The sequence below is a fragment of the Labrus mixtus genome, chromosome 23, assembly GCF_963584025.1.
Source record: "Labrus mixtus chromosome 23, fLabMix1.1, whole genome shotgun sequence".
Classification (NCBI taxonomy): Eukaryota; Metazoa; Chordata; class Actinopteri; order Labriformes; family Labridae; genus Labrus; species Labrus mixtus.
The window spans coordinates 17,327,004-17,350,956 of record NC_083634.1 but is presented as its reverse complement, the minus strand read 5'-3'; the positions used below and the strand labels follow the sequence as shown (position 1 = coordinate 17,350,956).

General features: G+C 39.1%; 2 protein-coding genes and 1 pseudogene across 4 annotated transcripts; 1 reads left to right on the top strand and 2 right to left on the bottom strand.

The window, feature by feature from the left end:
* Positions 1 to 354: 354 nt before the first annotated feature.
* On the bottom strand, positions 355 to 2,717 carry LOC132958946 (uncharacterized; annotated as a pseudogene).
* Positions 2,718 to 2,796: 79 nt separating this feature from the next.
* Positions 2,797 to 10,973, bottom strand: LOC132958715 (E3 ubiquitin-protein ligase TRIM39-like). 3 transcript variants are annotated; one of them, XM_061031735.1, is made up of 9 exons: positions 10,903 to 10,973; positions 10,658 to 10,772; positions 7,680 to 8,270; positions 6,409 to 6,504; positions 6,016 to 6,249; positions 5,277 to 5,424; positions 5,117 to 5,143; positions 4,781 to 4,956; positions 2,797 to 4,680 (listed from the first exon to the last, which is right to left on the bottom strand). In XM_061031735.1, the coding sequence occupies exons 3-9, from the start codon at positions 8,265 to 8,267 to the stop codon at positions 4,315 to 4,317; spliced, it is 1,635 nt and encodes a 544-aa protein (XP_060887718.1). In that variant the 5' UTR covers positions 8,268 to 8,270; positions 10,658 to 10,772; positions 10,903 to 10,973; the 3' UTR covers positions 2,797 to 4,314. The 3 variants fall into 3 exon arrangements, with proteins under 3 accessions (XP_060887718.1, XP_060887717.1, XP_060887719.1); XM_061031734.1 differs by lacking the exon at positions 10,658 to 10,772 and having other exon boundaries at positions 10,903 to 10,970; XM_061031736.1 differs by lacking the exon at positions 10,903 to 10,973 and having other exon boundaries at positions 10,658 to 10,835.
* Positions 10,974 to 14,952: 3,979 nt separating this feature from the next.
* Positions 14,953 to 17,285, top strand: LOC132958945 (L-selectin-like). The gene is made up of 4 exons (XM_061032023.1): positions 14,953 to 15,097; positions 15,370 to 15,723; positions 15,805 to 15,893; positions 16,276 to 17,285. Exons 1-4 carry the CDS (start codon positions 14,953 to 14,955, stop codon positions 16,420 to 16,422), a joined length of 735 nt encoding a protein of 244 aa, XP_060888006.1. The 3' UTR covers positions 16,423 to 17,285.
* Positions 17,286 to 23,953: the final 6,668 nt, after the last annotated feature.

Below are 23,953 nucleotides of genomic sequence, written 5' to 3'. Positions count from 1 at the left end.
GCAGGTATTCAGAGTATATCCACTTATTTTTCAGTCCCCATAGTGTATATATTCTAAATAATAAGTACATTTTATACTTTTTAAACATTGCTGTACATATATAAACAACACAACTTCAGAAGGTCAACACTTTTTTATTCTCATTTTTTATATTCAGGTCTAATTACAGATTTTTTTCCTCAACTGTTTATAGGTTCTTGTTTTAAATTGCACATATTTTTTTATCCCTGCACGGGTTATGTACATTTCTTGTATAAGTCTATTTTTAATTGCACAGTTTAAGTTTGATTCATCGAGGGGTATTCTTTAAATCTTTTTTCAGGTTAATATATATGTATGGGAGGTGCAACACAGTCATGGTATTTTTGAATCTGGGGCATTGTCGGGAAGCCAGGGTGTGAATGAGGGTTCACTCCCATCAGACCAGACCCAGTAGGTCCGTGTCAACCCAATCCACATCAAGTCCGCCGTCATACTCTTCTGAAGGTGCTCATTTTCAAGCTGGTTTCACACTCTGGCCAGGTCTGTGTGGTGGGTCCTGCAGTACGTCTGAGCAGCCACCCAGGTCAAGGAGCCTTCCCCCAAAATAAACCTTTGGGAGATACTAGTTGCAGATCCTGCAAATATCACACAGTGTATGATTTCTATTTAGGCAAGCACCATATGCAACATGTATCAAAAGCTCAATCTAAACCTCTATGCAGTCAGTCAGTACAAGTTCAAGATTTCTTGAAGGTCCAGGTCATGGAGGGCTTTGCAGTGTGATGATGAGGAGTCTGGAGCCAGTGGAGGTTATGAAGGACGGGGGGTGATGTGGTCACGGGTGTGTTGAGTGTTTGAGAAGATGAGCAGAGTTTTATTATAATTAATATTGGTGACTTTCTAAAATTCTTGTCAAAAGGCAATGGTCTGAGGATGTGACTCCAAAGTAAGGATCTGGTTTTAATGTGTGGTGGTTTTAAGCCAACGTGGGCCAGGCATATGGTCGCTTTTTTCATAAGAAATTGATATTTTAAAAAGACTTTTAAAAGCTAATTGGATGCAATAACACAACTGCATTGGTTGGAACTGTGCAGTGGAGTCAGGATGCCCCGTTTTTTCATTTTTATCTGCACATTGTGGTTTGTTTTTTTACAGACATTTTGATTTGAAGGTCTTTCCAAATGGGAAGAAATCTTGTTGGATGACAGTCATTTTTAGATATAGTCAAAACATCATAATTAATATAACCACTTCTCTTTGATTTGTGGTTATCACAAGACTTAAGATTTGGTACAGAGTTTATGGATCATTTCATATCATCAGCCCTGTGACTGCATGCCATTTTAAATGTAACCACAACCGCAGAGTGTTATTGAAACATGCTTCATATTCTTACCGTCGTAGCAGAAGAATTTCAAAGCAGAGGCGCATGCTTTAGGAGACCATAGTCCATTTCTTGCTATGCGACCGCAGTCTGTATGTGGAAAAATCCCAGTTCCAGTAGGCTGGCTTTCCCTCTCTGTAGTCATCAGCGTCTGACCGGGACCAGCCCCAAGGTCTGTACAGACCTAAGAAGACTTGTGTAATGCTAGACCCAGTCAGACTAGCTAGGTCCTCCAGGTCTTGCTGGTTGTTGACGGTGGCCAAATCAGTGTATTTTGCTCGACAATGTTGCAAAGCGTTACCCCAAGTTTTGCGCTGGTTGATGAAGTGATACTGCTCGTAATGGAGAGAGGTTGCAAAATGGTACAGCCCTATTGACAACGCAAAATCAAACTATTAGTTAGCTTGAAGATGATCTTTAATCCATACTTCACCTGAAAGCACCAAAGTACCAAAAATTACATGGTCCGTGTTTTCTAAGAGATAATGACACAATTCATGTACAAAAGTCAAGACTTGTCATCCAAAGACCATTATCAATAGTCTCACTTAATAGTAAAAACAATATCACTTACATGTAAAGGAAAGAGCAGGATATCGCTCTAATGTACTGTGAGCAGTCTTCTCCGATGACTTGTGTCTTCATCTGTCTTTAAAAGCAATAAACCCCAAACATATTCAAATAAGTGGATCTACTCTTAATCCCTTGAGACATTTCCCTATCGTGTTGATGCAACATTATTTTCCCATCAGGAAGTCTGGACCAAAGTGACACAAAGACATACTTTAAAAAGGATTCAATGGAAAAAAAAAAGGCAGGTTTATAAAACAGTCCTGGTTCGGTACACAAATCTGAGAGAAAAGGCAAAGGCAAGTCAAAAAGGTCCAGCCTCATGTCCTAATATGGTCACTTCAGACTTCAACAAAAGAACAATAACGCCAAACTTGGACCTTTAAATGGAATTCCCATGAGAGTAGCTAAGTACACTTCGTCTTCTGTCTATGGTTGACCTACATCTGTCTTGTAAACAATAATGAATGCTGCTCCTTCACATGGGATGTGTAAATAGACCATTGTTTGCTAAGGCATCAGCCCTGATAGCTTTATTAGATAGCAACATGGTAATTTGAATGAAGCTTGTTTTACAGCAGCAATGTAAATATGAGCTACAGCGACAGATATTGTTATCATGGTTTTGCTGGTTTCTAAGAAAAACAATATTATCATGTCAGTTTCAGCAGGACAGAGTTCACAACTGTATAAGGACGATCATCTGTACAGCAGTAAGAACTTGTAGCTGAAGTTTCCTTCTTAATGCTTCCTGATATCCGTCGTGCATGGCCGGCAACATGGCCTCTCATAATGCAAAGCACATGGAAACACTGCAGAGACGATCGCAAACGTTTTGCAAAACAGAAAAGTTTCCAGGGTGCAGAGACAAACAAGTAAACACTCTTTATTTCAGAAACAAATCACCACGAGAAACAGATCAAAATACATTTAAATTATAACAAAAAGTAAACTAGCACCTCCCGAATGCCTGAAATAGTCAATACATTTTCTGGGCTACAAATACGAAGTACAATACTTCCCTTAGCCCCTTGAGTCCATAGCACAACCACAAACATGTAAGGTATACTTTTGCAAAGGTGTGATTGGTTTACATTTAGGGCTTTAAGGTATACAGTTGAGGCACACAAATAAACATTTTATACTGCCAATGCCAAAGTTTGGATTTTACCTGTACTTGTCATGGTTTGGTTTGTTGTCACAAATCGGCCTACATTCATGAGCTGCTTTTAGAAGATTTAACTGCAATACTACTACAGTGGTATAATTGATAATACAGTAATGTAAGAAATCATGAATAACTTTCATCTTTGAGATAGAAAGGTTTGTGTCCCTTGAACAGATGTCCTGACAATACAGATTCCAATAGTCTAAAAAGCCGATATGGGTACCGGGGAGATTGGAATGATCTGAAAATCCTAATTTACTAGCACCTTCAAATATGGACTTGTATCGTCTCGAAAACAGTAGTCTTCACAGAAAATACATTGTATAGGTCATTGCTGCCACTGTTAACTACTGTTTTTAGGGCAGCAAAGAAGAACACATTTCAGGAAAACATGTCTGTGACGTTAGCAAACAACTACAGTATTATGCTAGCATACAGCGCGACTGAACTCAAAACTAGCGAAGTGCAAATTAAGGCGGTATTATCATTATTGATATCAAGTTAAGATTTTTTTTTTTTTTAATGTAAAAGCTCTTTTGAGGAGTTTTTCTGAATGGCTGGAAAAACTGTGAGCATAGTTACTGTAAAGTTTCACTCAGTTTGTTTTGACTGTAGGATTCATATTTAGGGATGTCCCAAGGCGGATATCTTCACAGTAACTTAAATTCAAGTTAAGTTTCAGTTTAACTAATCTAGTTTTCAGAGAACCGTCAAAATTAAGCACTATACGTATTTAAAACGGCTAAACATGGAATCAAAGCGTCAGCAGGTAAATAATATCGAATTGGCTGGTTATGCATTGGACTGGTTGAGTGGTTGTATTCCAGTTTAAATAGATACAGCGCAAGAGCCCTGGATAGTGACGGGCAGCTGCTTCAACCAAAATGTTTGCCATAACGGGCATGAATTAAAAATCTTTACTGACTTGTTATTCTAGTGTGACATGTTTAACCATTTACTTAAATAATTTGATCACATTGTAGAAGTTTAAAGCTTAAATTACGGATAAAATGTTCAAATAAATAATTTTCACTGTATCGTCCAATCTCAATTTAAGCTAACGTAAAGGGTAAAATGGTGTCAGAACACTGTATTTGAGTGTGATTGTAGACTTTTTGAATCTGCTGATGTGTGTACAGTAGATTTCCGGATAAAGATGAAAAATATGTCTGTGAAAACAACCAGGGCAACACACTTGGAGTCACTACGTCTAATGATTAACAGCTGTGATGATCAGAGGCGTTGTATTCTTCCCATCATCGCAAACGCCCGGGCTGAAGAAGGGGAAGATCCTCTCCGAAAACAAACACCCAGTGAAGGTGTAGATGTGAGAGCCAGTGTCCACGTTGAAGAAAGACACAGTCCCTTCCTCGTAGTCAGCAAAAATTCCGACTGTCCGCGGCTTCTCCTTGAGGGGAATGAGTACTGAGGGGGAGTCCAGGGCGCGATACTCGTTCCCGTTCCTCAGCCGCACCGTCCAGTAGCCGTTCTCCGGCTTGGAAGTGATCATCCCCTTCCTGTTGACGGACTCTTTCACAATGCCAACATCCCAGAAGGTCTTTGACCCCACTGCGACCTGGATGACGAGGAAAAAACGATATGAAACATTTACCGTTGCCAACTTGATCTCGTGGCGTCTGCGATTTATATGACATCAATACGTCAACAATCAAGACCTGGAAGTAGATCCGGCCCGACAGGAAGCCGCTCTTCCCCACAACACAGATGACCGGGTCAAAGCGCTGGGGGTTGTCTGGCACGATGTGAAGCAGCTCTCCGCGGCCCACCTGCTTCCCATCAGGCGACAAGACGATGTTTGGATGGGCGGAGTCTGGGTCTAAAACCACGTCCACTTTGAATATAAGACAGAGTAAAGTCACTAAAAATCTACTTCAAATACAATCACATCAATCATTGTGTTTACGTGCTGTTAAAAACAAGTGGATATATTGTGTCCCACACTGATGTATTACATATATGTAAACACGCCAAAAACACGGGTTTGGTCTTACCGGCATGTTTCTGCATCTTCTTCATCTCTGTCAGAAAGATAAAAATGCTCCATTACAATTTTTTTGTAATATCTGATGATTGGTTTTCAACTCAATCAAATGCAAAGCATGAAGTATGACGGCTAACAGCGTCCGGACATGACTTGTCGGTGAACTTTACCGTTTCTCTTCAAACTGTCCAGTTCCTTCTTCAGGGTGTCGTCCAGTTTGGACAGGGCTTTCCTCGTTGTCCCCACACAGAGTTCGGGGTAGACGCCGATCTCCGTCCACTCTTTACTGGGCGGAGGTGAAGTAAGAGCGGGAAACCTCTAAAAGAAACATAAAGTGGAATATTGTTGCAGAATTTAAGTATTGCATTCATGAAAGAAAGAGTCAGTAGCTTATTCCTTAAAAGATAAAACCTACACTTTGATACAATTCAGCAATTGGACGCAGTTTAAACCAGCGAATATGACGGCGGCTAAGTAGCGGCAAAAAAGAGAAAATATGATCATAGTGAGGCAAAACGGGGTTAGCGTTTATCCGCAGAGTTGGTGTTGGCCCTAATGAGCAGTTAGCCTGTGCTGAGGTATGATAGCTTATATTTAAGCGAACCCCATCATGGATCAACCCATTAGGCTAAGTTTGAGTTAGTTATGATTTCTTTCCAACAGTCATGAACAGTTATTTTTGTGGCTGAAATCAAGAGGGGTCAGGTGAGGTGGACTCTCGTTTTTTTCCTGTTCTTCATCATTGAGCTGTGATCTCAAACTAAATCTTTACCAGTGCTAATTATTCCCCTCGAGATCTCGAATTAAAAAAAAAAAAACAGTAAAAAAAAAGGATTCAACTTCTTTTTTTTTCAAGCATTGGCCACTTTAGGCTTCTGTAAAATCCCAGAGCTCGACGTTGATTGTAACCTGTAAGAGGTGCAGGTGATCGTCTGTGCTCCCCAACGTCTCCAGCTCAGCGCTTCTCCTCTGCAGTTCGTCGATTTCCTGCTGCAGCTCGTTGGTGAGCTCCTCGGCCCTCCTCTCGGCCGCTTTCTGCTTCTCTCTCACCTCCGAGTTGACCTCAGCTTGTCTCTCCTGGACGGAGCGAACCAGAGACGTAAACAGACGGTCGTTTTCCTTCAGCTCCTTCTCTGCACTAATCTGGAGGCGAGATTAAAAAAACGGCAGAATAAAATATTTGCCTTTACACTGTATATAAGCAGGGATGGCTGGAATATATGAGCACGCAGGGCTAAGCTAACATTCAGATAACACTGAAAACATTGCCTCCCAAGGATCATTGTTTTCATTAAAACTCACAGTGCTGAGCTTCAGACAGTTTTTGATCTCCTCGATTTTACACCCTCGTTCCAGGATCATCTGCTTAAAATCTGCCTCAGTTTTCTTCATTTGGACCTGAACAGAAATCAAAATAACCCATCATTTGCTTGTCCCTTACAAAACAGACTCTTTGTTCATCAACTTTTCCTATCCATCACCTTAACCCTTTTCACACATACGGAAATCTCCTGAAAAACTCCGGAGATTTGGCTACCCGGAGGTTCTTTAGGCTGTGTGTGAACGCGAACAGCCGCATTTTTCGCACAGACTTTACCCGGGGTTTCTCCGGCCAGACCCCGAGTATTTTTTCCGCAGAAAATCCGAGTGAGCTGATGTCTGAACGCGGCAGCATATACTCAGGAGATTTCAATTCGAGCCAATGGGACACGAGTGATGTTTATAGAGTGACTGCCTAAAGTGTCTGCACGCGACCACTACGATCTCCGTGCACGTCATTAAACAGCTGCATTCTGTTTTCTGTTCGTCAGTATGTTGTTCTCCTCTCTTTTGTGGATGTTGTCATTCCATTGGATTACACACAGCATTGATATAAAGGCAAATATTCTCATTATAACGTCATGTAGCGGACTCTGTTGCTACGGCCGCTACTTCCACGTTGTTAATTTACGTCATGTCTTACCTCTGGAAATCCCCCCCTCTGACAGGAAAAGTCCCCCGCTGTGAGGAGCATATGTGAACGACTAGGTCGGGAGAATCTCCGGAGAAGTCCTCCTGTAAATATCTAGATATTATCCGGAGTGCAGATGTGAAAACGACTCTTGAGACACCGCTGCTCAATCAGGCTCTGTGAGGAATTTACAGTTTTCTTCAGTTGAGATTAGCTGAGCATTGAACATCATTTCTAAGTGACAATCCATCTTTCTCTATTTCCTGATCAACTATTCAGGGTTTTCTGTTGTGGCTGATACAAAGATGAGTCATACGTGATATCAGGGCCAAGACTTTCCATTTATGTGTTGGTTATGTTTACAGTCCATCTAGTAACTTTCTAACATGAGAGTCGCATTGAACTGGTAAATATCTGCCTCAAGAGATAATAAAAGCTTAATTTTTGTCTTCAGCTGATGCATTCGCCTCTTTTACTTTCCCTACAGACTGTTTTCCTGCATACAGCCAAGGTTGGCTGAAACTTAAATTGATAGAAAGATAAAAGGCTTCTGTTTCCATCACCTTCAGATTCTGTATTATTTGCAGGACTTTAGAACCCTTTTTAAAGCACTCTTTTGTACCTTCCTCTCCACACTCTCTTGCTCTATCTTGACGGCCCGGTGACCTTTGTGCTCGGTCTCGGTGCAGAACTGGCACACACACTTCTGCTCGTCCCTGCAGAACATCTCCAGCAGCCTGTCGTGCTTCTTGCACATCCTCTCCTGCAGGTTCTTCACCGGATTGATCAGCTTGTGGACCTTCAGGGCAACGACCCTCTGGTGAGGCTCCAGGTGAGCGTCACAGTACGACGTCAGACACCCCAGGCAGGACTTCTTGGCCTTCACCTGCTGGGACATCGCCGCACAGACGTCGCACACCACCTCCCCAGGTTTGGCTGCCGACAGCGGGGAAGCAGACGAACTGACTATGATGTTTCTAAATGTGTCCGCCAGCTCTTTGAAGGCTGTGTTGATGCTGATTTCAGGCCGGGAGCTGAATGATTTATTGCAGGCAGGACACTGGCAGACGTCACTGCTCTCCCACACACTCTGGATGCACGCAAGGCAGAAGTTGTGTCCGCAGGGAGTGGTGACCGGGTCGGTGAACACTTGCATACAGATGGTGCACTGGAACTGTTTTTCTTGTAGCACGTTAACTGAGGAAGCCATTGCCTGCAAAAGAAGGAAGTCCGTTCAAATGTTTTTCCCTAAATGCCTTTGATAGAGGAAGTTAAAAATTACAGCACGGTAAGTACAGGAACAGGAAGAAAAAGTACTGAATATCCATACTGTTATAGTCTTAAACATAAACAAGTTAAAATATCCCTCAAATTGACCAAATGTGCCTGGTTTTAGTGTCATTTTTAAAAAAATCAGAGGTTCTCAACAAGTGGGTCGGGACCCAAAAAGAAGTACCAAAATTCCATGAATCGCTCTTTAAATATGCTGGATTTAGTTTGTTCTCTTTATTCCATCACTTTTCGTACCATCTGAGGTCCAAACTGCACTTTTTCTCATTCTATAAATCTGATTCTTTAAAAGAAATATCAGAAATTTGGGCCACGATTTTTAAGAAGGAGTTTGGTGTTGGGCCTTGAGGTTAGACCAGTTGAGAGCCACAGATTCAAACAACCTTCTTATTATCAAATGCCCTGTGTAAAATATATGCAGAGCCTGAAACCTATGTAATAATATTAAGAATAACCTTTATTTATAGAGCACAGAGTTACATAGTGCTTTAAAAAGACAGCAATCAGACATGCAGGTCATAAAATGACGAGGAAAGATCAAGAAATAACAACGTGTGCAGCTTGAATTTCAGGACTCTCAAAACATGCACTGTTTGTTGTGCATGGTGTATGAGTCAATGTGTTCTCAGCCTAATATACCAAGCAGACACACCCACACTTCCTGGAGAAACTAGACACATAATTACACCGGTGCACCAACACCCTTTTACCAGTAGAAAAAAAATCCTATAATTATATGTACAATTCTGCTCCGTAATTTAATCTCCCTACTTTAAAGACATAGGAGAGTAGAGGAAGAAGGAAGGCGTTGATTCAACCCTCTATTTGAATTCAAGTTTGTTTGTATCATTTGACCCTTGGAAATTTAATAAATATCCTACAGGAGGCACCATTGGCCGAGTTGTTAGCTTGCGCCCCATGAACGGAGGCTGTCGTCCTTAAAGCGGGTGACCCGGGTTCAAGTCCGACCTGGTTCCTTTCACATATGTTGTTCCCCACTCTCTCTCTACCTGATTTAAGACTCTATCCAACAGGTCAAATTGTTCCAACATCTGCAAAGTAGGCTACCTGTTTTTCCGTTCACTGGGAGATATTAGCAAGCTAACTTAAGTTTACCATTATATAACACAGGCTAGTAAATTTCAGAGTCACTCTCAAGATTTAACGCAAGTTGATAATGTCCCCCTTAAGCTGGAGAACACTTGTTTAAATGTTTGAATGCTGCAATCTAAATCATAAGATAGCTAGCATGTTTTACACAGCTAGCTCAGGGTCGTACAGGAAAGTTAAATAAAAGTGAAAGAGATTATTCAGGGGTAATTCAGAACACTTGCTGATTTAGAGTTTGACATTTGAAGAGATAAGCTTTTTGCTTTCTCAATTGGAAGCTGAGTTAGCCTAGCATAAATAATTAGCTTAGACTAGCATAAATTCTCAGAAGAGCAATACGACACAGCTAGCTTTGTTATGTTAAAACGTAAACAAATTTGCCAAGCAGCTCTAAAACTCACTAAAATGAAGCCTTGTATCTTTTTTAAAATTCTTTAAGAATGGATATTCACTGAAATGCCAACAGTTATTTAAGAACAGTTATTTCAGAAGTGTATTCTCTTTCGCAAAATGAAGCTACAGCCAGATTATCTAAACTGAAGTTAGCATAGCATTCATTCTGGAAGTAGTGATCAATACAGCTGGCCTAGCTAAGTCCATAAGAAACAAAAACAGTTAACTAGCACCTTTAAACTCACTTTTTTACATGTTATACTGGACAATGCATTGATTGTTTTTAGTAAATCGATGTAGTCCCTTGAGTAGCCTACAGTACTAACATAGGACGGGCTAAGGCCTGTCACAGAGCTGATTCATCAAACCCAACATGAATGCAGTCAACACAGTTAATCGCATAATTAGATCCTTAAATAGAGATATATATTTAGATATAGATGGTTTATGGGTCCAAAACAGCTGTTGGTGGACATTTCGACCCTTTGACAGCCGATAGCAACGTTAGCATTTTATAGAACTATGTAAAGAAATAGCAACTTAACTTAACCCCACTTAGTCAAAACTAGATGTAATAAAACAATTTCATAAACGCTGACATAATACCAAAGTGTTTTTAACCCAGCCTATACAAACATCTATTTGCATATCCTTTCCAGATTCTGGCAGCTGGTATGCATACTCAACAAGTACTTTCTCCTTTTGTACAATCAATATTTTAAAGAATACAAACTGATAAACTTAACGGTCGATGTCACAACACAGTAAATCATATTTGAGCTCTTACTAAATAACACTCATACTTACAGCTTCTTCTCTTGTAAACAGGTAAAGCTGTTAAACCACACTTCTCGTCCTCAGTGACGGCAGAGCAGGTGACTCTCCTGCTCTATGAATGGTTATGAATAAATTACAGAGATAGCTGTGAAACAGGAAAATGTAATGTCAACACAGTTATTCATGAGCTTTAGGGCCCTCCCTCTCCAGAGTCCAGCACTTGTTTCTGCTGACTGTCTGCTTTGCCTCAGTTTAAAACACCCATTTTAACCTACCATTAGTTTCTGTTTTGGTAGTTTTGATGATCACGTGCTGTGGCAGGAGCTATGTGTTACTGTGTGTGGGAAGATATGATCATGGGAATACATAATAGTAGCTCTCACACAGGGAAGGAGTGTGTTAGCTTCATGGGTGTAGTGTTAAAGTCCAATGGTTAACATTTTCCAGTTATGACACACCTGAAACACACACAAAGTAGACTGACCTGAGGAATGCTGCTGCGCTACATTGAATTAAAAAGATTCTGTGTTTATGGCATGTTCACATTGTCAAGGTTTCCTTTAGACAATACAACTCAGAACATAATCTACTTGAACTTAATTAACTACTTAGACTTAAATAAAGGCCTCAAAGAAGAATGCATTAGTGCACAGCTGATGCATTTAACACCTACATGTCTTATTATATTTTTAATTGAAAAGAAGTGGTTCTTTTACACCCAGTTTGCCAGGAAGCTACTTACTGGAACAAAACCAGTTGTCCTGTTTAAGGTTCAGGTTAGAGGACATGTGACAGGCGTGTGATGGGAAATTTTACAAGCCCATAAAGCACAAACAGGATGTGCTATAATGGAATTTATACCTTCATTGAAATACACTTTTTTCTTCAAATGGTCAGTTATATTTCCACCAAATATAACTTTCTAAATACATTTCTAGATGATATTGCATCCAAGGTAGAAGTAAGTTAATTGTTGTAGAAGTTTTACCCATGATGTCACCAAAACCATACAAAAGACATTTCATTTAATTGCTGTAAAAACAACTGTACAAATAAAGTGTTTCCCACGCAAATGTATAGTTAGGGGTAGAATACTGCTGTAGAAAGAAGAACCTCATTGATTAAAATCATCATGCGTCTCTATGTGAGATCCAGCTGTTGGATGCTCTGCTCAGATCCCCCCCTCCCCCATGGTTGGGCCTCATGTTAGTGGATCGTTCGCTGTACAAATAGGAAGGAAATTCAGTCTTTCAAACATATTTTTATGCAAAACTTGTAATAAAATGTTGATATTTCAATGTGTATGGTTTCTGAATTTAATTTTCCAAGCCAGTGAATTATGGTTGGAAATGAAACCATGCAAACATCAAAACTTAACATTGGATTAGCATAATCTACCACAGTGTTAGACATTGATTTCTGATTTAAAATTTCAATAAGATATCCATCAGAGTCCAACTTAAACCATAACATTCACCATCAGAAAATCTATTTATTTGTTAGAATTGTTGAGATACCTTTCAAAACCAAACATTGGGTTTGACTTTAACCCTTTAACATTGGATGGATGCTGGAAATAAAAATATGGTTAATTTCAAAGAACAGAATTGACTTGATATCAACTACCAACTACAGACGGACATTGATGGTTGAGATAAACCCACCATTGGGTTAACGTCAACCAACAATGGACAGCCATTACATTTCATTGGAAACGAAAAACTTGGTCAAACCATTTTACCATCTTGATGTTAACCACCAACGTTGGACATCATTAGACGTGGAATTCATGATAAAGGTTTAAAGTTGGAAAATTAATCGAAACCAGATGTTGCGTTGGCGTCAACCTTCTACAATGGACGGACAATTACTTTTGGTTGAAGTTGTACCAGATGTCCTTAAAAAACAAACATGGAGTTTGAGTTCAACATTCAACTGGAAGGAAACGTTATCCTCAGGGGTTTAATATTAAAACATTTAATTGATGTGATTCCTTAGAAATATCTAACTTGTGTCTCTTGTAGTTCACACCAATAATGAACCAGAGTATCAGAATCTTAGCCCTACTTGAGTCATTGTTACATCTTAATGCCACCCAGAAATATTAAGGTTATGTTGTCAGCCTACTGTTCTACACTACCATGTCTGGATTTATCTCAAACGTAAATTTGCTTAGCCAAACCAGGAGCCACCCGTCACCTCATGTTGGCTCACTTTCTTGTGGTGACTTTGTGTGGCTTTACATCTGGTTTGCATCTTTGAACTCAACACAATCACACATTTTGTAAGCCATCCATGCGTCATTGAAGGTTAGCCTCACCATTAAAGCTTTGTCACTAATTCTGCCCATTTTTGATCCTATTGTCTCGTGCATTTTGATTCTTAAAAGTTAAAGATGCGTTACAATCTAAAGAGGCTTCATGCTCGGGTTCCTGAAAAGGAGGTGCACAAGATCACATTATATCCGCCATAAGTTGAGATGGCGGATGTTTTGCATATCTTCTGTGCTTATTGTCTCTCAGGAGAGGGAATAAGCAGAAGATGAAGAAGGAGGGGTTGTAAGAAGGCTGGAAGAAGGATGTTTGCCAATGTAGCAGATTCAATTTCAAAGATATTAAGATAAATAACTGGAGGATTTGGAGATGACAGCGCTCTGGAGGCCAGCATGTCCTGGTAAGAAATATGTTTCAACATTTGGACTTGAAGACAAAACGGATTGCCTCATGAATATTAATTAATATTCCACAAAACTTAACAAAACCCCCACAGTGTTTTTCCTGACCAACAACAAAGCTGTTTCATACATAGATGAGAAGACAGTTTATTGCTAAGTTTAAAACTGAGATCAAGTTCATGGCTTTTGTCAAAACAAAGTAATGCTATGTAGTTTCTAAAAAAAATTTAAGGATTATTTTCTCGTCCTCAGGTATTGGAGCGGCCGTGTTGTGGGTTCTACTGTCATCAGGTTAGTTTGCATCTAAACATAAATTGAATTTCATTTTACAGTAATTCCTGCAAACATGCTCATCATGATTTTCAATATTGCATTCTATGTTGAGCAATAATTTTACAGTGATTAACAAAAAACAAATTGTATTCTTGGGGAACAAGGATGCCAGTGCAAACACATTGGCAGCCAATCTGTTAAATTCTGAACATTAATGTAAAGATTCATCAAAACCGCCATCATCATCATCATCATTAAGGTTGTAGGTATTCATGAAAGAGCTGGGTCTTCAGCTTTCGATCAAATAGAGTTTTGAAATGCGTTCCTCCAGAACGATGTTAGGGTTAGGGTTTGGGGTTGATTTTTATTAACCCCGTTTTCAAACTGGACATTTGTGCACACACACAAACACATCAGATATGAGTTTCCTATTTCCCAACAACAGCCAATGTTCTATCATCCAAACTATGACTAAGCGTGTTCTCTTTCTTTAATCATGATTGGTTATTAAAGTAACCATCTTCCAGTTTCCATAAAAAATGTAATGCAAATCGTAACCAGATTTCAAGAAAATCTGAAAGCTTATGCAAATGAATACATGTTTTATGAGTTGGATGCATCAGAATTTCCATTGACTTTTGTCATTTATTTTAACCGAAAAGCACATTATTTACATTTTACTAAGCATATGTTATGAACTTTAATTCACATTTTTTGGCATTTCTTTCCAGTTTGTTTCTGAAATGAAATCCACCTAAAACAGGCTTAAACCTTATAATGATAAATGATTAATAAATGAAAACCAAACCAAAGATCAATGACGCGTGACAACAATGGAAAACCTCTGCAAATCCAAAGAAAAGAAGCAGAATAGACATTCAGATGAGGACAGTGAAAACCCTCAATCAGGATGAAATCTGTTGGAGATAGGTCCAAGAATGTACTTGTTGTGTGGTGACGCCAAAAAGTACATAAATGAGATCTTTCACAACACTACCTTGGGTTAACAGAACCGTGAGGTCAATTTAAAGCAAATTAACATAGACCCGATGAGTATGAGAATTCTTTCCTGGAATTGCGGACCCAGGTCATTAAACAAAACAAGACAAGCAGTCCATATAAGCTCTATCAGACATTTACGGTACATAACTGTAAGTCTTTGAGACTTTAACTTCCTGACTGTGTCTTGAAACCCTTTGGGAAGTTGTTAAATATGCTTTCAAGTCGCTTTCTTTCTATATCTGTCCATTGGTTTAAAGGTCTGTGCTCACGCCTTCATAACTACCATTTCACTGATGAACCAAAGTCTTGGTATGATGCCCGAGTGTATTGCAGAGAGAAGTTCTCAAATTTGGCCACCATCAGCAACACAGACGACATGAAGCGGCTGATCGCAGCTGTGGGTAGTGGTTATGAGGGGAATGTGTGGATTGGCCTGCATGACCCCCACTGGGACTGGAAATGGTTGCTGTCAGACAAAAGCTTCTATGGAAATGAGTCTAACTTCAGGAAGTGGAACACAAGTCAACCAGATAACACACAAAGATATGGGAAATTGTGCACTGCTGTCCAACAAGGTACCTGGTATGACTATGAATGCAAGCAAGAATTTGCTTTTGTCTGTTATGACAACAACATAACTGGTAAGTAACAGGATATTTACTTTGGTTTGTTAATTCCAGTAGCCTCTGTACACGGAGCATGCAAACTAACCACCAGGCCACCGGTGGCCAGGAAATTAAAATATTTAGATGGACGAATTAAAACATGTGTTTTGTGTTACAATTTATTTCAGACCCATCATCCAATGCCACTCAGGGATTTGTCTTGATCAACCAAGAGTTGAGTTGGTGGAGGGCTCTGTTGTACTGCAAGGCGAACCACACAGTTCTGGCAAGTGTGAGAAACGACCAAGAGAACTCAGAGATCCAGCAGTTGGTAGGCGATGAACAGTTTGTGTGGATCGGCCTCTACAGACGCACTTGGAGCTCGTGGTCAGGCGGTGCCAACTCCAAATTCCAAAACTGGGTAGATGGACACCCGAGAAATTTAACAGAGAGCTGTGGTGCCAGCGTGTTTGATGCTAACCACAACGGAGAGTGGGTTGAAAAGTACTGCAAATACAAACTTCCTTTCATCTGCCACACAAGTAAGTAATTCCTATGCTCTATAATATTTGCCATTACATTTATGCTAATCTTCTATAATTTAACATCTATGTCGTCACTAGAAAAACACATGATGATCTTTAAGATGACAACACTGAAATCCACAATCGACCTGAATGACCCTGCTGTGACGGACGCCATCTTGAATCTGGTAATTATCAATACGCACAATGTTGTATTTGTATTATCATACTTTTGGTCAGTGGTAAATGGTAAAACTCACTTCTGAGTTTTTTGCAAGCAATATACAGTATTTATTTTTCTAGTATTTTGCTAATATTCAGACTTTTGCCGTCTTCCACTTGGTGTATATTTAAAGGATTTGGAAAGTCAGGCTGTAAAACTGAGATTAACTCAAAAACATTTGGCCACTTCAAAGAAAACGGGAACGTTTGAGAATTCTAGGGAAAGTTTTTAATAACGTCTAAAAACTAATTTGGATTTAAAACGAGGAATGTTAACGTAATGTTTATATGTATTTTTTTAAATTTAATTCCATCATTTATTTATTGTCACACGTTTTTCTTTTTCAGATTAAGGAGAAGATTAGAGAGCAGGGGGTTACAGGTGATTTCAACATTTCCTGGAGAAAGAGGTCGGGTGAACATGTCTTCCGCAAAGAGGAGAAGAATTCAGATGACGTGAAGATCGAAGGCGTAACTTGTAATAAAAATGTCTAGTTACAACATGATGCTGTAAACTATTTTTCTGAGTCGTGTACCACAATGATTCAAAATGTTTCAAAACTGTTCCATCATAGAGACATCCGTTATTTTATTTCAGGTGACCGTGCAATTCATCGGCGCAAGTGGTAGGAAGTCAGCTAACGGTTGATGTAAGCTAACGTGACTTGGCTTTTTCTAACCTAGACTCAAGCTAGTTCAGGCAGTTTTCCTGAGCTGCACTGATTTCACACTTGACATGCATCATTATCCACAATCACCTCGTTATTGTTTGCAATTTAAGACCCCCTAGTGGCAGAAATGACGTAATGTCTCTTTAACAACTCTGAAGACTAAGCACCATTCTTTCAACTTATAACACATTATTGAAACTATGAAAATGTATAGCTCTCTTTACGTTGCTCTGTTGAGGTTTACATTTAAGGTTAAGGCAACTTTGCAACCAAAGGAATAATGTTGGGGTTTATAAATAATGAGATTGTTTGCAGTGCAACAGTAGAGTTTAGATGAGCTCTCAGGCAGCATTTAAAAACATCCATAAACATACAACACCTTTAAAAACAAAAGAAGCTCTGCAGTTCTTGTGGACAGGCTTTTAAAAGCCCATTTAAGCCAGATTGATGCTTCTGTGTCAGTACATCAGAGGAAGTAGGTGTGTGTTTTCACTTCTTAAATGAAGTGTAGAAGTAGTGTCCACGTTACCTTTTTGAGACTAAAGCATAAAAGATATTTATACATGGTATGGTTTTGTTTGTTTTCTGCATATTTAGGATTAGTTGATGATTGTATGATTGTATGTTTATTTTATTTATTTTGTTGCTGTGGTATAATGTTAATCTTCATGAATGCCAGGAGCATGTTTCTGTGAGTTAACTGGAGTTAAATCCAATCAAATATTTGTTTTTTACAATCTTCATACCATATAAAATAGTAGACGTCTAAAAAAAATAATGATAATAATTTGCAAAATATGATTGAAGTTTCTGTGTGACTGCATTTTGTGATTGATTAAAAAACAAAGCTTAATAAAACCAGCACTTGAACACATTTTTAAAATGAGTATTTATATTTTTCTTCTCTTGATATAAACAGAAGTTTATTAAATTTCACATTCTTTCCAACAAAACGCCAGGCGAGTTTACCTTCAGTAAATCTCTAAAGCACCAAATGTGAGTTAATCCACCCCTTAAAGAAGTCAAACACTAAATCAATTGTATGTTCTTATTCAAGTGACAAATAAAAGATTTGATGAATATTAATAAATACCAGAGATGGTTTTTTGCAATACCCTAATGCCCCACTAGGTGGCAGCAGTACGCATATGTTCAACTGCCTCAGGTATGTGACTGCTCACACATGTCAAGTGTAGCGTCATGTGTTGACTTAGTTTTCAAACCAACTGAATTTTATGATGAAGTTTTAAATCATCAAAATACACAATATGACATAAGGGTTTAATGTTTGTTCACATACACCAAATAAATCAATCACAAGGGACAAAGTGGCTTCTCAAAGCATGAAACAAAATAAAATAGCTGGGTTTAAAAAAAAAAAAAACATCTTCATGCATTTACATGTTTTTGCTTTTTGTTGTAATTCACCCCTTAATCATCTCCGACATTGAACTGTCATGTCTATGTAACAGGTGCAACACAAAGAGACACCATCACATCTGGAAAATTACAACATGAGGTAAACTGTTTGGTATGTAGACAACAATGAAACATAAAGAAGGTGTGTGAATTTAAAACATTAGTGTCGTGTAACCTCTTGAAAACACCTGTAAGGACTTTTCTGTTTGCTGATTTTGTCCTGTGCTACGTGTCATTTTTGTTTTTCAGGTGTCAGTGTGCTATCATTTAACAGAGGAACGTATATCTCGTCAAAGATCTTTGCTGTGGAAAAGAGGAATCACTTTCTCGTAAAACTATCTTGTGCAGCATCTTCAGACATGATAAATCTTTGTAAATGATCTTCTCTCCTGTGAGTATAGTTGGTATCAGTTTTCACTTCCGTCTGTATCATGACAAGTTATGATCATTGTTTACTTGTCGTTTAAGCACCAAAGTTAAAAACTAGTTAGCTAGCAGCTAGCTTGATAGCTTGTCAGAAATACATTTTATTGACTAAAATAATTTTTAAAACAAAAGGACAGAAAGGACAAACAAACAATAGGATAATCTTATTTGACTTAGTTAGCTAGCTAGCTTACTAAATTAAGTGTGCGACTGGAAACAAAACACGATGTTCAGTAATCTGTTGCACATAGAATAAAACGCTTTAACCGGATGTTACTATCCAATTTTATTTTAACCGGAAGTGCAAGCTGATTCTATTTGCGTGTATTTTTGGTCCTGAGAGTGGCGGCGTCTGACAGTGGCGGTCTGCAGAGGTAGGGTCTGACAGTGGCGGTCTGCAGAGGTAGAGGGTCTGACAGTGGCGGTCTGCAGAGGTAGAGGGTCTGACAGTGGCGGTCTGCAGAGGTAGGGTCTGACAGTGGCAGTCTGCAGAGGTAGAGGGTCTGACAGTGGCGGTCTGCAGAGGTAGAGGGTCTGACAGTGGCGGTCTGCAGAGGTAGAGGGTCTGACAGTGGCGGTCTGCAACCAGACTCTCTTGGGAATATTCCTGATGGATGCTGTTTGACTTTTAATCCTTCTTAAACTCTTTTCTTCAGGCCAGATTGTATCCATCATAAAGGGTCTCGTCCCTGATAATTATGGCTGTGTCATGGGTCAGTGCACGTGCAGACACTGACTCATGGATGGTAGTAACTCACCTTGTAAAGTGCTAACACCGTGTGGCCATTGTTCCTTTCATTTAATGGGTGATGCGTCATGCATATGGTAAATTTCCATTTTTGTTCTTAACAGGCTACGACTGCTGTATTTTCATCGAAAGAAAAATGTGTTGATCAGATTGGTCTTTCATGTCTTGATTCTGGGGGGCTTCATTTGAATGAATTTTATCTTCTGGATAAGATGGACTTTTCTGCGAAGTTAGCGAAAGGTGTGGTACTGTTGACATCTGTGAGCTGCCTGTTGAGGTGTTCACCTCGTTATAAAGCACTGGGGTGTGTTGGGACTGAAGTGCAGATTACTAATATTAAATATTGTTAATGGTTCATCAGATGATTCTTTTAAAAGATTCATTATATTATCCATGGTATACGTTGGTTTCCCATACTATATTCCCAGCTATCTCAAGCATGTCATTTGACTTCCAGTTTGGTCCTAGATTGTATCTATGAGAGAGCTCAGAGCCAGTCCTTCATTAAGATACATTATTTGGCTTATCTGATTTTATTTATGGAAGCTTGAATACAAAGGCGCTGCTTGTCAACAATGCATCTGCTTGGAGCCCCAGACCAGTAGGGTGGCCCCTGGTTCACAAAGTTAAACCAAAGCAGTGGACCAAAATGTGCAAAATTTTGCAATGACTGTAGGAAACCTCCCTAAGGGGGCCCCATCTGACAGCATTCACTCTCAACGCCCTGCTAAGCGTTACTGGTATTATTGCTTTGAGAACCAATGAATGTCAACAAAGAAAAATAAAGAGAAAAGAAACAGGAAAAAGTGGAAGAGGAGTAAGCGGCGTGATACTGGAAGACACAATAGTGATGAACGCTGGTTGGACGGCCCCCCTATTGATTCTTGCTTAGGGCCCCAAGAGACTCTAGAATCACCACTCCACTTGAATGGTTCAATAGATGAACCTTATGTCTACGGCTGCAACCAAACAGTGACAAAACTTAAGCAACAGACCGAGTAGTTTCGACCTATGGATTAGTGTGGACACCAGAACTTAAACCAGAACCCAAACGTAGCTGGTGCAACAGGCCTCAGGTCTTTGGAAGGGTTTTTTGGTCAATGGTTTCGGACAGTGACATTATGGACATTGACTTGGCACAACTTGAGCACTCCTTATATTCAAGGTCGCTGACGATGTGTACTCCACCCAGTAATAAAAGTCTACACTGTCAACATGTTTAATGAATAGACTGTTACGTTTGTATTCAGTGACTGCCAAGAAAAATAACTGAGCACAAGACGTATTTAATTTTAACTTCCAAACAAACTTAAACGATAAATCATGAATCAGGAGGTTAATGCAACTGACGTCTATAGTTGACGGATTAATAGGTGTCATGTTGTTGAGCATTGAGTGTTTGGAAATGTTTAAATCAAGGGTGGTTCTGCTATCTTGACAACCATTGTTGTCAATTTAACAACACTTTTCAAGGATTTTTAGGCGATACTGAATCCATCTAATCCTACATATTTTGATTATTTTTTATAGACATTAAAGGCTTAATATGTGATTTTTCACACTTAAATATAATAGAAATCAAGTATATCCTCTGAAAATAACTCTGTGAGTCATGACTGTCTACAATGGGTGTAACACCCGAGTCCCACTGTCTGTGATGCTTTCCGAGTTTTCCGAGTCCTATCTTCACTTTGTTTACATCGCCGGGACGGCCGGCTGACTCCTCCCCTTGCGTATAAAAGTTGTTTAATTGAGGGACTAGAGAAAAGAAGAATAACATACTGTACTCACTGAATGTCACGTAAGCGTTTCTAGATCACGGTCATTCCGGGTAAATTTACATGCAGTGTGAAGATACAAGCATAATAAAGATCGCTAGCATTAGCATGCTAACACAACAATGCAGCAAAAGTTGTTTTGGTTTTAATACTGGCGCTCAAGGGCGACATCTGCTGGATCAAAAAATCGCATATAAAGCCTTTAACCAGTCACTCTTTACTTGATATTCAACATTGTCTTGACCTCGGTTTTGGCTCCACCCTTTTTGGCAACCTACTTGATGCCAAAAGCAGCACATAATTGATCGAACATAAAAACTAGAATAGGTCCATGAGAATAAAGAGAGGAGGTGCAGGATGTCTGAAAGGATTTGCAGGAATGCAATACAAAGGATTGGATTAATTGTCATAAAGACTGCAATAGCCACTGCCCAGTATTGTGTTGCACAGATACTATTGCAGACTCTCAGTTTCAGTCAATTCCTTTAAATCTCTTTTTAAACAAACTTTTATAGACTTGCTTTTAAGTGATGTTGTCTTCTAATTGCCTTTTCTTTCCCTCTTTACAATTTGAATCTTCTTTTAATTCTTAATGTTGTCTTTTACTATTCTTTTAAAACTTTATCCTCAATTTCCTTCTGTTGCTTTTATACAGCTCTTATTCCTTTTTATTGTTTGCACCGTCTCCTTATTTATGCTTTCATCGCAAGTTACTGTTTTATGTCCCTTAAACCTACAATTATGTCGAATTTTATGAAATTTTTTTACACCATGGTGAGCCGCCATGACAGACAGAATGTTTATCGCTGCCGTCGAAACACCGGATGTTACGTCAAAGAACGCTACATTAGGAAGCGGGAGCTGCTACTGAAAGCTGCCGTACTGTTGCTGTATGTGCTGCTGTGATAAAAACGTCATGTAAATTATACTTGGATACATCGTCGGTAACCATATTCTCTTCCTCAGGTCGGTTTCGCCCGTCGGTCTTTACGATGTCAATGCCCAGTAGAGTTGCAGAGAGACCTCCCATGATTCCCCGCCAGCCTCGACATCATCTTTTGTTATTGTAGTATTGATTGAGAGCCCCCTGGTGGCAGAATCTACATATTGTATCTTTAACTGCCTGCTATTATGGCATATTTTTATGTTCTAATTTAGTCATTTTTTATCTCACTAACTTTGTCTATTTATATTTGTATTATTATAACTATTATATTTATCATTTACTTACTGGTTTCTATTGTTCTCCCCTCTTTTATTGCCTTTACCTTTCTATCGATATCTGTTTTTATTTGCTTTCAGCTCTTTTAGTTTGGTCCTCTTGGCCGGAGCTGGTGTTGTTGGGTTCTTGTTTTTCCTGGGTTCTTATGATGGTTGGGTTAAATATGTTTGTTGGGTTCTGTGCTTGTTGGATTGTCTTTTGCTGTTGTGGTTAATTTGCATTGTCTATATGCTTGCTGTTGTTTCTGTCCTTCTGTGTTTGGGTTCTTTGGCATTTTTCTTTGTTATGCCTTTACTGTATGTCAAAGTACTTTGTAAACATGTGTTTTTAAAGGTGCTAAATAAATAGAGTTATTATTATTGTTAATGCAGGATCACAAGTGAACAGGAGATTTTACGCTGCATTGACTTTCTGAAGAAAGGGCGTCGGGCACCACTTGGTGGCATCTAAACAATGGGTTTGCAAAACAAAGGGAGTTTTTCCGAAGAATTTTTGACTAGACTTTTTTGACTTCTCCAGAATAAAAAGGGGTTGCTACAAACAAATTGGTGGATCAAAGCCACAAAACATGTTACAACTTGGAAGTATAATTGGCTATGTTCTACCATCTAATTCATTTGGCACAACCAACTCTTTTCAACCTCATGTAACACCTCACAGTTTGTGCTACACTGAAACAATAGGTTCAAGAATTCCTATATGACACTTTGAAACACCCAATTCCGTAAACGCTTGAGATCCGTCTGACGCAAATCAGCCAAGATAAAAATCATTTTGAGCCGTATCACACCAGATACTACCCAAGCACATAGTTCACGGGAACACTGACATTGTTTGGTTCATTGGCTACATAACTATTTGGGACATGTACCATAGCAAAAACACAAATTTAAATGATGATAACACATCAGAAATATGATCTACTACAAGACTACATAAACTTTCTAACTAGAAAAACAAACCAGTAACAGTCACCACTTCAACACAGCAGAGGTGGCTGGTAAATTTCTCACAGATGGATCAGGCATCTTAGATTATTAGCTTGATGCTAATCTCTTTACAGGGGGAACCCATTGAGGAGGTAAAAGAGGCCAAACTGTTAGGGGTAATAATGGATACAAACTTTCATGGAGAACTCACATTAACAATATAGTTGCAAACATGAGCAGAGGCATTTCTATCATGAGAAAGAACGCTTATTTTCGAACAGAAAACACAATAGTGATACAATCTTGAGTTATAGCTCAGCTCGATTACCGTCCAACAGTTTGGTCTAATGTTTCCAAAAAGGAGCTAAACAAGATCAAGCTCACTCAGAACAAAATTAGCATTGCACATGTGGTAATTTAGGCATTGGCAATTTAGCCAATCTATCTGTATAGTCTGGTACCCAGTTAGCTGAAGGGCAGGATAGATGGCTGCACATCTGTAGTCAAATTAATGGCGGCATCAGTTGTCCAATCACATTAGAAGAAAAACATTAGAACAATAACAAATTTGTTGCTAATGAATGTGGAAATGTCTGGAACGCAGAGAGCTGCAGGGGAACTTGAGACAAACCAACAAGAGAGAAGAGTCAGGTAACCAGCTTGTAAGTTTAAGGACATACTGACACTTCTATTTCCTGGCGCCCCTCAGACAGGGAGTGTAGTACACACAAAATGAGTTACTCATTTTTAATGATTGTTTACAGGCATTAACAGAGTACTGGGAAATGTTTAAGCACTAATTAATTTATGATTAACATGTCTAACTAGACTTT

Coding starts and splice junctions, on each gene's coding strand:
- LOC132958715 (XM_061031734.1), bottom strand. Junction 6,250..6,408: donor ACTGTCTGAAGCTCAGCACT/GTGAGTTTTAAT, acceptor TCTCGCCTCCAG/ATTAGTGCAGAGAAGGAGCT. Junction 5,144..5,276: donor GGACAGTTTGAAGAGAAACG/GTAAAGTTCACC, acceptor TCTTTCTGACAG/AGATGAAGAAGATGCAGAAA.
- LOC132958945 (XM_061032023.1), top strand. CDS start 14,953: ATGAAGCGGCTGATCGCAGCTGTGGGTAGTGGTTATGAGGGGAATGTG. Junction 15,098..15,369: donor CTTCAGGAAGTGGAACACAA/GTCAACCAGATA, acceptor AATTTATTTCAG/ACCCATCATCCAATGCCACT. Junction 15,894..16,275: donor CGGACGCCATCTTGAATCTG/GTAATTATCAAT, acceptor TTTCTTTTTCAG/ATTAAGGAGAAGATTAGAGA.